Source organism: Aulonocara sp. 'chitande type north' Nkhata Bay, linkage group LG5, assembly GCF_057382095.1.
Source record: "Aulonocara sp. 'chitande type north' Nkhata Bay isolate Kocher_YH1m ecotype deep benthic linkage group LG5, A_spYH_male_GT1.1, whole genome shotgun sequence".
NCBI classification, from domain to species: Eukaryota; Metazoa; Chordata; class Actinopteri; order Cichliformes; family Cichlidae; genus Aulonocara; species Aulonocara sp. 'chitande type north' Nkhata Bay.
Genome location: NC_141348.1, coordinates 20,035,533 through 20,048,069, shown reverse-complemented (window position 1 = coordinate 20,048,069; position 12,537 = coordinate 20,035,533). Strand labels below are relative to the sequence as shown.

The 12,537-nt window shown below is 39.6% G+C and overlaps 1 protein-coding gene across 3 annotated transcripts; it reads right to left on the bottom strand.

The window, feature by feature from the left end:
• Positions 1–129: 129 nt before the first annotated feature.
• LOC147330258 (trypsin-like) lies at positions 130–12,425 on the bottom strand. 3 transcript variants are annotated; one of them, XM_086294193.1, is made up of 7 exons: positions 12,098–12,424; positions 7,422–7,536; positions 6,075–6,143; positions 5,285–5,435; positions 4,950–5,091; positions 1,034–1,291; positions 130–730 (listed from the first exon to the last, which is right to left on the bottom strand). In XM_086294193.1, exons 2-7 carry the CDS (start codon positions 7,426–7,428, stop codon positions 581–583), a joined length of 777 nt encoding a protein of 258 aa, XP_086150319.1. In that variant the 5' UTR covers positions 7,429–7,536; positions 12,098–12,424; the 3' UTR covers positions 130–580. The 3 variants fall into 3 exon arrangements, with proteins under 3 accessions (XP_086150319.1, XP_086150318.1, XP_086150320.1); XM_086294192.1 differs by lacking the exon at positions 7,422–7,536 and having other exon boundaries at positions 12,098–12,425; XM_086294194.1 differs by lacking the exons at positions 7,422–7,536; positions 12,098–12,424 and adding an exon at positions 7,065–7,189 and having other exon boundaries at positions 132–730.
• Between the last annotated feature and the right edge of the window lie 112 nt (positions 12,426–12,537).

Below are 12,537 nucleotides of genomic sequence, written 5' to 3'. Positions count from 1 at the left end.
GAGGTGTTGTCCCTTTGTGACTTTTGTGCAGATGTGACATGAAACCGGGGTTTGGGCAAGACTCTGACTTAAGTGTGACTCACCTGCCTGACCGGATTCTGAGGAAGTTTCGTAGTGAGTTTTAGTTTTAGTTTAATGACCGAAAAAAACACAGGTTATTCTCAGAAAATGTTTATTTAAGGTCCATATGTTTATAGTCAGTGGACAATAGAAGGTTTCAAGGAGCAAAAACAATTCCTGAAACAGACGTTATCCAAAATCTATGACAATGTTTTCATTTCTGTATAACACTGTAATATAACTGTAACATAAAAAAGTGTTTTTAGCAGAATGAATTGTAAAACCTGGTTCAGTTTGTATCATAACGGTGATATTCAGTCAGTGGGAATAAAAGTCAGTCAGGTGTAGGTTCCAGGTAATTTAGCTTTAACAAATATATCTGTGATTATATAAAAACAATTATATAAAAGATAAACATAGCATTTTTGGTCCTTCAGGAGCCATTCAAGTTTGTTTCTTTTTCTTCTTCTTTTTTTTAATCAAGGTAGAATTTTCTGTTAGCTAGTGGTAAGGATTGTTATTAGCTGTTCTCAATAACCTGATTCATCCATCCAATGTAGTTTCTGACCTTGGTGTAGACACCAGGGTAGTATGAAATCGCACAGCCAATGCCCCAAGATACAATGCCTTCAAATTTACCGTTACAAATAAGAGGTCCTCCAGAATCACCCTGAAAAAGGAAAAGAAAAAAAAAAAAGATTTCAGGGTGTTTGTTACCTGATAGGACAAATTTTATTTGTTTATTTTTAAAGGAAATACAAAATATGCAAAGTCCAGCAACCATTAGAAGTGATATTGCTTTTGTTAGTGGGACATTGTTGCTGCTGTTTGGCAATTTAAAGTTTACCGCATTACTCCATTAAAAAGCAAAAACAAATGCAAAGTCATCAGTGTAAAATAGACAAACTGAAGTGTCCATTTCCAAGTCTTGTATCATTCTTTTGTATTTAATTTTTGTATTTACATATGTTACCTGACAGGAGTCTCTCCCGCCACTCCTAGAGCCAGCACAGATCATGTTGTTTGTGATCCTGAAGGGGTAGTAATTCCAGCAGCTGGTGAACAATTCCACCTCCACTGACCTCAGTTCGGGGGATAAACTCTGGCCGTACATCCAGGTAACACCCCAACCACTAACTGTGCAAAGATTCAGGTTTTCCAGTGGCAGAGAGTTAGGGTCTGGCAACGAGGCTGGCTCGACCATGTCATTGATGATAGCTGGACGGTCCAGCTGACCCACAAAAAACAAATCCTTCTGTCAGTCAACATTGTCTACATAGCATACATAATATAACGTTCAGTCTATCATTTAACAGTGCCATATTTAGCCATAAAAGCTAGTTTTCTTCTGCAGTCCCTGCCAGGTTGAGAGAATGATTCAGAAAAAGATGCAAAAGCATGTTAACACAATTATTATAAAATCACAGTTAGTGAAAACTTCAGATTATGACAACACATTTTATTAGCTAATAACTACTGTTTTATAGATTTGGAGACAGAGGGTATAGTGGGTATAGAATCCCAACAATATTAGATACTAAAATGAACTTTGTGGAAACGTTTACTGAAACTCGGTAAAACTTAAAGGAATCATAGTGCGAGGTACAGTAATGTGAAAAGGAAAGAGTTCTCTGGTAAAAACTGAGTACACCCTCACTGCTTCCATAGCAATTAAGAGGATAAGTTGCAGGCATGTCTGGAGCATTACATTTTAGACTCTCTAGGCCTCAGTGAGCATGTTAAATGTTAAAGTTCATGACAAACAAGCTATACTTGTTTATACCCAACCCAAGTCATACATATGACTTAAGTTTGCAAAATAGACTCTGAGGAAACAACAAGACTTCCTGCAACAATGAAGATGTTTGGCCATAATTTCACAGCACCACGTGTTGCAAAAATCAAAGACAGCACAACGACCATGAACTCCTCTGTATAGCAAAGTATTCTAGAGTCACTGGCTTATGTACCAGGACAATGATCCCAAGGGCAGTAACATATACAACAGAGTGGCTGAAAATGAAAAGAATCGATTGGCCAGTCAAAGTTCAGACCTTAGCCTGACTGAAATGTTATGGCAAGACCTTAAGAGAGCTGTGCAGAGGGAATGCCCACAAAGTTCAACGAACTGAAGCAAAGTGGCAAAGTTAAAACATAAGGTTTAATGACTATTATGGGTTTTGTTGCCACATAATAGTTTATGCCGTTTGACACACTTGCATACTCAATCATCCAGGTAAGGAAATCCCACAAAGTAGATTCTGTTCTGTAGGATTTTCAGTGAGAGAAACGTTTCGTCACGTATCCAAGTGACTTCTTCAGTCTCAGCTGACTGCAGGTTTCCCCAAACTTATAAACAGTACATTCCTATAATTATCGAAACTAGCACAACAGGCTGTGAGGTCAGTTTCATGATCATTAATATGCAAATTGTCATGACCATTGATAAATGTCCATGGATACTATTCACAGAGAGTTGAGGAATGACAGCACTCACAGCGTTGTAAGAGGGTGAATATTAAAGATCGTGACCTCCTGGTCCGTTGTTATTCAATGGGGCTAGTTTCGGTCATCAAACCTGCAGTCAGCTGAGATTGAAGAAGTCACTTGGATGAGTGACAAAAGGTTTCTGCCTCGGGAAATGCTATGTCCAGACGAACAGAATCGACTTTCCGCGACTGCTGGAAAACATTTTATTGTTGGCTCAATGAGGGATTCATCATCAGTCAGGAAATTATTAATAGAGCTCAGCAACACAATTACACAATCCTCTATAAAGGACAGATGTAATACTAAATAAACTACATAGGTAATTTTGTTTACCAGCTTAAAGACTTTTCTTCTATCTATTATCTAGAATGGAAGATAAGGGAAGGGAAGGAAAACTACAGCAGGAAGACAGAAGAGCAGCTGCAACAGTACAACATCAGAGGGGTTTGGAGCAGCCTGAAGACAAGCTCAGGACAAAAACCAACCCCCCAGGCTGCAGGAGATTTGGGGTGGGTGACCTAAACAAATATTTTAATAGGTTTGATCAACCACCCACACCTCCCCCAGCATAGTCCCCCCCTGCTGCAATCTCCCTCATCTTCAGTGACTGCCTGTCTTTCATCTCACACCTCCCAGCCATCACACTCACCCCAGGCTTCTGTGGACTCCAACATACACCACCCCTCCCCCAAAATCCACTCTATCTATCTCAGCACTTCAAATGAGGAACGAGCTTCGCAAGATCAAGGTGCGGAAGGCTGCAGGTCCAGATGGCATCAGCTCCAGGGTCCGGAGGTGCTGTGCAGATGAACTGTGTGGCATCCTAGGTTATCTGTTCAACCTGAGCCTGTTGCTGGGCAAAGTACCACAGCTGTGGAAGACCTCCTGTGTGGTACCGGTACCAAAGAACTCCCATCCCAACGACCTCAGCAGCTATAGGCCAGTAGCCCTGACATCACATCTGATGAAGACCCTCGAGAGGTTGTCTCTAAACCATCTGCGCCCCCTGGTGAGGTCTTCATTGGATCCGCTGCAGTTTGCTTACCAGCCTGGCATTGGGGTGGAGGATGCCATCATCTACCTCCTGCACCGAGCTCTGACTCACCTGGAGAAGCCTGGAAGCACTGTGAGGATCATGTTCTTTGATTTCTCCAGTGCTTTCAACACCATCCAGACACGACTTCTGAGGGACAAGCTGGAGCTATCAGGAGTGGACCACCACATGTCCCAGTGGATACTGGACTACCTCACAGAACGCCACAGTATGTGAGGACACAGGGCTGTGTCTCTGATACACTGGTCTGCAGTACGGGGGCCCCACAGGGAACTGTGCTGGCACCATTCCTCTTCACCCTCTACACTGCAGACTTCTCCATCAACTCCCCAAGCTGCCACCTACAGAAGTTCTCTGACGACTCTGCCATAGTCGGCCTCATCATAGGTGAGGACGACTCAGAGTATAGACAGTGAACTCTGGACTGGTGTCAGCAGAACCACCTGCTGATCAATGCCGGGAAAACCAAGCAGTTGGTGGTGGACTTCCGGAGACGCAGACCCACCACACTGACACCGGTGAACATCCAGGGAGTGGACATCGAGATAGTGGACTCGTATAGGTACCTGGCTGTTCACCTGAATAATAAACTGGACTTGAGCCACAACACTGATGCTCTTTACAGGAAGGGTCAGAGCAGACTCTACCTGCTCAGGCGGCTCAGGTCATTTGGAGTCCAGGGAGCGCTTTTAAAGACCTTTTATGACTCTGTGGTGGAATCCATCATTTTTTACAGTGTTGTATGCTGGAGCAGCAGTTTATCGACAGCTGAGAGAAAGAGGTTGGATAAACTCATCAGGAAGGCCAGCTCTGTTCTGGGATCCACCCTAGATCCAGTGCAGGTGGTGGGAGACAGGACTCTGGCCAAAATAACCTTTCTGATGGACAGAGTCTCCCACCCCATGCATGTAAATGTTGCTGAACTGCAGAGCTACTTCAGTGGCAGACTGCTGCATCCTAGATGCATGAAGGAGCGTTTCCGCAGGTCCTTCCTCCCTGCAGCTGTACAATCAAAACTGCTCCCAACAAACATAGATGTTTACATCAGCGCTGTAACTTGCACTAATCAACTGAACAACTACCACTGTTATAACTACTTTTCTCAGTTTATATGCACTAACTTATTGGAAGTTACATGTCTACTTTTTAATGCACGGGTACAATAGAAAATCTGTACTTTTCTAATTATTCTAAATATTCTTAACTATTTAAACATCTTTAAGCATCCTGCTCTGTTTGCACACTACAACCTGGGTGTGCCACTTATCTGTACCTCCCATCCCAAGGTAAATGTCTAGAAACAGTAACAATAAATCATGAGGTCTTAGTCATGGCTGTCCCTTACCTTAAGCAGCATGATATCATTGTCAAGCATCCAGTAGCTGTACTGTGAGTTTTTAACGATCAAGGAGACGTTGAATATCTGCTCCAATCCATTCCACTGGGTGAGACTGTGCTGACTCAGGACCACTTTAATCGTGTGACTCCTACAAGAGGGGAAGACATGAATAATTGTTCAGCTGATCAAAGACACACAAAAGTTGTCCAAATATTTAAAAAGGAATAAATGTATTAATAATTATAATGATAGCACAAAACATTGATGTGCTCTGTATTAACATATGAATGCAAGGTTTTGATCAGTGTCTGTGCTCCTGATGTACAGCTGCAGTAACTTACGCCCTCCAGCAGTGGGCAGCAGACACCACCCATTGCGGGTGGATGAGGGTGCCTCCACAGAAATGGGAGTTGCTGTACAAGAGGGAGGCTTGATATTTGATGGTGTAAGGGTTTACCAGTGTACCCCCAATTATTCTGTTCCCATATGCACCTAAGATACACAGAGACAAAGGATTATGTCAAAATTTTCTATACATATAGGGGTATTTTCTTTGCAGTGACCCTCCATGTTCACAGACAGTGGCTTTCTCCAGTGTCCATGAGCAAAATCAGACCTGTTTCAATGCAGTGCTGTCAGACTGCCTGACAATTGTGGCCATTTAATATGGATTTTGCATTGTTTTTGTATTTTTTTAATCATATAATGTACTGTAAGTATTTTTATGTTGAGAAGACATTAAACCTAAATTGTAGTCGTTTACTTGTACAGTTTTTCACAGAAAGGTGAACTCCTTTGCATCTTTAATTCTGAAAGGCTCAGCCTCTCAGAATTAAAGATGTTTATACCGCTCATATTACTGAATAATTCAAATTGTTGTACAGTGTCCCACTGCCTCTTTTGTTTTTAATCTTTAATTGCAACTACCTTAGCTTTTGTTGCTGGCATCGAATGATAATTCTCAGTTTCAGCATCTAGAAGATGGTCTTTGAATCGTATACTTTGAAATTTCCTTCCCACATTTCCTACTGAGCTTTTATTTGAATTTTGCAAAACATCCAACTTTTTGGAAACCAGATTATACCTGAAGTCAGATATTGCGTAACTGTGTAGTCAGTGTCATCGACTCACCTGTTAGTTTAGCAACAAACAGGAAGGCCATTAAGAGGTGGCAGGACTGAGCCGGGTTCATCATAGTAACTGGTGCAAGAAGAAAAAATAAGCATCAATGGTCAGTATCACAGATCACAAATACATGAAGATGTTTTGTAGAGTGGAAAAAACAGACATTTTAATCTCATATGCTGTCAATTATAATCTGCACAGACTAATGAGGTAAAATCATCAGTTTGATTGAAAAATTCTGGTATTATTTTGCACAAAACCAAAATCCCTAAACAGGAAACTCATGTGACGTGTGTGATCATTTGTAACCAAACACAACAAGGTTGCAAGATGGTTTCACAAACATAATGACCAAATCAGTCCACGCACAGGCAGACATTAGAAACATGCCAACGCATATAAACGCAATTTGTTGTAAGTTCCTAAAATTGTAAGTGTATCCACTCCACACGCACACACACACGAATTAAAAAAATACCAGAGCTAACAAATTATATGTATCAATACATCAAATAAAGTTGTTCACACAGGCTGCATTAGCACTCTTACTACCAGCATCATTTACTAACTATTCATCACATCTTTGAACTTTTATCTCAGAGTTTTGTGATCTATGTAGCATAGTAGTGACAGTATCAATACACAAAATCGCTACACAAACACACAACACACACGTACAAAAAGCTGCCAAGGTACTCAAAACCTCACAAAGGGAAATCTAGTCTCAACACATGTCGTCTGTGGCAATATGAACTCCTGCAAAGTTAGAATTTTATGAATACAATGGTGCGGTGAAGTTATGGGCATTAACACAGAAGTCATTCATAAAGTTTGTCCAAGTTCTACATTTAAATGGAGTCATTTGAACTTTTAATTAAAAATAAAGAAAATCCAGATTAAGCTTTACTTTCTTATTACACAATCAGCTGGTACACTGCCATTAATTCCACACCCGCGCTGCTAATGAGCAATACTATATAAGCAAGGCTTCCTCACCTTATTGGGAGTCGAGTATAAATCCGCACAGCCTGGGACACACGCTCTAACACAATCCTCTCACACCGAGACAAGTCTGAGAACTTGGGCCTCTTTTATATTGTGTTCATACCTGCCACTCTCATTATTCCCCTCCATGATACACCATTTATCTAAATGTCTCTCTCTCACACACAGAAAGGAGAGTCTGACCTAGTACAAGAAAAAAAAAGACATCCCCAGCCTTGTCTTTCATTACACCTTTCTTTCTGGGGCCTTTGTTCTCACAGCTTCAGCCTATTGTCTAGTGGTGGAGACAAAGTATTGCTGTGCAATGGTGAAACCCAACAAGCCAGAGAGATGATAAAATACACCTACCAGACATCTTGTTAGTATATCCAGTGGTGTTAGAGAGCGCAGGACAAAAGCACGAGTATGAGGACTGATATCAACCTGAGATGTGGCCGAACATATAACAGCATTTATTCTTTACCTGGACAAGGAAAAACGTATTCTCAGAAATTGCGTTAAACTGAGATGAGCGTGAGAGCATTTCCGTCTGCTTCCCCCTGCACACACAGGTCCACATAAAAAGACACCATCGTCATCTTTTTGTTCTAAAACACTTGCAGAGCGATATGATTCAGTGTTTGCTCTAAACTGTTCTTCTGGTGTTTTCTTAAAAAAGGAAAATGTAAAAGTTTTGGTGGTAAACCTTTTAAAACGTGTCACATTTTCAACCATTAGGACCCAACATTCTCAAAATGTTTTTAATAACAAGTCTGACTCTTATGTAAGCTTATGTAATTGTCAAGTGTTTGCACATATGGCCAGTTTCTAATGAATTAACCTAACATCGATGTCTGTGGGAGGAAGCCAGAGTACTTGGAGGAGAACCTTTTCTACTGACCACTCTTTTAGCCATACATTCGTACAGTGTTTTAATTTTGACAGATTATCAGATTAAGCGATTAACAGATTAAGCGAACATGCATGTCTTTGGAATGTGGGAGGACGCCAAAGTAGTGGAGAACAGTGAGAACATGCAAACTCCAGGTATCCACCAGGTTTCCAGAACCTTTTTGCTGTGAAGTAACAGCACCACTACAGTGCAGTCCTAGTATGGCAAAGTTTATTACCTGGGAAAATAAAGCATGCAGTGAGTATAGTCACTAAAGTTTACCAAAGGGGTTTATGGATGGACAAGCAGACGAGCTTAAAAAGAACAATTTCTTACCTTAACAGCTCCCCCACACCACATCTGTAAAAAACTGCAGGCTGTTCTGTTTTTGTTGGCAAATCTTAAATTTTAATATTAGACAAACATAACCGCAGTAAATACAAAACATATTTTAGATTATTTCATTTATTAAAGGGGAAAAAAAGATATCCAAACCCACATGACCCTGTGTGAAAGTAATTGCCCCCTAAATTAAAAACCACTACTTGTGCCACCTTTAGCAGCAAAAACTGGAATGAAGCATTTGCGATAACTGAGAATGACTCTCTCACATCAATGTGGAGGAATTTTAGCCCACTCTTATTTGCATAATTTTTTTTTTTGTTCCAGGATAAACGTACAGTTTTTCATTTTACTTTTTGTTTCATTTTGGGGGGGTTTGGACTTGGTGGTGTGTTGCTGGTGCATTCAGGGCATGAACCAATGGTCGGACATTCTCTTTCAGGATTCTGGTCGGCTTAGGGTTAGCCATTTGTGGATAACGGATCTCACCGTGATTCACTAGAGTCCCAAAGCTTTTTCCATGCTTATAGATGGCAATGAATTTGTTTATCATTTGTTCCTGACTTTCTGTTGATCGTGGCGTGATGAGTTTCTTTTTGAGATCTTTTACCCTGCTTCACTTTATCAGACAGGCTCTGTTTAAGTGATTTCTTGATCCAACAGGTCTGGCAGTAACTAGGCCTGGGTGTGGATTGTGAAATTGAACTTAGCTTTCCAAAACATGCAGTTAATTTGTGATTTAATGGTTGTTTGATGAGCTGAAACACGTAAGTGTGACAAATATCTGAAAAAAGAAGAAATTAAGAAGGGGGCAATTACTTTTTCACAGCGCGCTAACATTTTGCAAATGTTTTATAATTAAAAACAAACTTTTTCATTTTCGTCATCATCCTTCAAACATCCTTTGAACAGTTGATTCAAATGTTGTCTTGAAAACATCGTAACAGCTTATGGGTAATGTTTTTTAGTGTTGTAGAAATGTTCACTGTCATAGCTGAGAAATCAGTGCCACAGCCTGCCTGTGTTGATTAGCCTGCTCGAGCAGGTATACACTGTATCCTTCCTCTCCTCTCCTCCCTGAGTTTTCTCTTCCCAGGTGTCATTCTCATTTAGGTTCCCAGAAGGGTTTTTTCCATTCTGAGTTCCCACACGTTGGAGCATTTCGTTTGCAGGCCATAACCTCCATATAGTCTTCACTCCCCAAGGTGTCATTGTAACTGTGAGGGTGAAAGGCGATAGCATGCTCAGCTCTCCCTCAGGTGCAAAGCCGATGCGACAAACAGGGTTTCTTTGTGTGTGTTTGCGACAGAGCAGGACAGATGACTTTGGCAAAAGTACATGCACAGTATGGATAGCTTAAAGAGGAGCATCTGCATAAATTTACATGGCAAAAAGATATTTGTGAAAATAATACCTAATTCGCCTACACTGCCAGGCACAAGTGATGATCAGTAAGCTCAAGTACTGAGAAAGGTGAGCTTCTTTAATGGCAACTTGAGGCTGTTTCCCAAAGTGAGTCGGTCCCATACAACGTCTGTAGTTAATTGTCACGGACTTCCACATTAAAAGGTTCAGCTTCATAAATAAAAATTGTTTACAGCCTGTCTTTTATTTCCATAACTGATTGATTTTAAATTTAAACTTCATATCAACTAAAACCAAAAGACCAGTGTTACTTTTCTCTAAATATTCAACTCGCTTACACAGCGAAATCCATGGATCCATTAACTGTCAGAGTTAAGACTGAATTTCAAACAATTCAAATTCAGTGTTGTTGTTGTTGTTGTTTTACAACTGTACTATGCCCTCAAATCGTGTCATAGAAGTCAGATAAGATTATACATGCTTGAAAAAAAGGCTTCACATTGAGGTCTTATGTCTATCTGATTTAAAAATATGAAGTCTGATGGATTTCTGTGTGCTGATATCATCAAGGGTAAATATTTTTTTCACCATAAATCCACACTACATTGAATTTGGAATTACTAATCATCCTTATGTAAGACTCCTCTCTAGAAATTTTCATTGCATGTCTGCCAACATTTAAAAGATTTATGACACAAAAATCACACAGTTGACAGGACGGATTAGGAGAAAAAGAGAATCCTGTATTTAAGATAAAGGTAGGTGTTTTTATAAATATGAAGCCTTTCTCTCTTCAGCTTCTCAGTAGAGGATAACCTTATCTTCCCAAAAGATTAAAAAAAACTATCTATATATAACTATATGTAATACTGCAGTTGTAACGCTGTAATAGCAATGAAAAGAGAACGGAGCACTTTGCAGTTTTCCAAATGTAATTGTCATGGATCAAATGACACAAACTTCAGTAGGAACCCATCCTTTCAAACCACTCAATCATATCAAAACGAGCCATCACATCATTGCTTTGTTCATACAAGTATTGCACATGGTTAATCTGGTAGAAAAGTGTTTTTATATACTCAGTGTAATATATACTGTACCTAGAGAATATAAGAGTGGTTAGTTCCATTACTTCTAAAAATATCATGTGAATTGCATGATTTTATGTAATTACTATGTAAGAACACTTTTTTCATATTGTACAATATAAACACTGCTACTACTACTACTACTAATAATAATGAACTATGACAATGGACTCATGTTTAAATAAATTAAAACAAATTTTCTCTAAACTGTTGAAACACTAATATATAAAACAAGTATCCAAGAATATAACAGCATTTGTACCAACAATGACATTAGAGAAATACTGAATTAGAGAGGAAGAAACTTACCACACTGAATTTAAAATCACCTCAGATGAAGGAAATGAAATCTTTCGATGTTTGTTATGTATAAACATTCAATTTTACACTTTTATCATTTATGGAAAATGTCACAAAAAGTGTCAAATGTACTGGGAGAAAATTTCCAGAACATTTTTTGCTTTTTCACGCATTTTTTTACAGTGCAATTTAAAGCATATGAATGAATCAAATAGTTTTAAAAACACATTTCTCATGTTTTAATAATTATTTTAAACAAATAATGATGCAAAAACATATGTCCTGGTTTTAATTTAAAGAGTTGACATTTAGCAAATCAGACACTGGGGGGAAAAAGGTTATAACAAAACATTTTCTACCAATTCCCTGATTTTTTCTATTAACGAAAAAGAAATACGCCCCAATATAAAACTGATCATTGCTTGAATTTTTTGTAAAACTGATAAACACAACCAGTGGGAATGAAATGTATGTCTAATTATATGACGAACGAGCTAATTTACTCTTTCATAACACCTGTACAAGCTTAAAGTTGACGTTAGCCGAGGCCCAACAAGGAGCTGTATTTGGTAGCTGTCTGCTAGGCTTCATTGAGTGAGCTGAACTGGACCTCTTTACTGTGTTTGTGACGTTGATGCTTTTTTAATTAAATCAACTGATAGGTAACGTGTGGTAACTTAACACTCTGTCCTCTCATTTAAGCACAGTCACTGGCTCCAAATTATGGAGGTGGGAAGAACCATAAAGCTATTCAAGGCTTTAAAACTAAGTAACTGTGTGGTATGAGGGTGGCTTTGTCCATCTTTTGTATACAGTCAGTGGTTTTATCTCATTAGTTGAACTGACTTCTTAACAATGCATTTATATTACCATTGTATTACAATAGTTCCATACCATTTACTTGAATTATGTGCTTTGTAGCAATTTATGAAAGGGAGAAAGAAAATTACTGTATGAAGGCGGGTTAGTGTTGGCCCAGGAAACACCTGACAGTTGGAGGCCACACAAAGCTCTCCCTCTCCTATTCTGCTAGGCGAAGCATCAATTATTCAGCTTACTGTAAATGTGGGACAAGAGGAGGTCAGGCGAGATTCTTCCCTCCATGCTGTGGACGATGCTGACTTGCCAGAAGGGTGGTGATGATCATCATCGGGCTGATGATAATATGTTATTATCATTGCTGACACGGATTCAGTGATGGATGATGACTCACACAGAGAAACACTTGTGCGTAGAATACCTCTGCGTTGTCTTGGCTTTGCTACGAGTCTACACACACACACACACACACACACACACACACACACACACACACACACACACACACACACACACACACACACACACACACACACACACACACTCTTACTCACAGAGAGAGAGACTATTGAAACATTTCAACAGGGATAAGCCTGGATGATGACACAGACAGAGCACCCTGATACAGTATAGATGAACCTGCTCACCACAGTGTTGCCATAGTAACAATGTAAGGCCT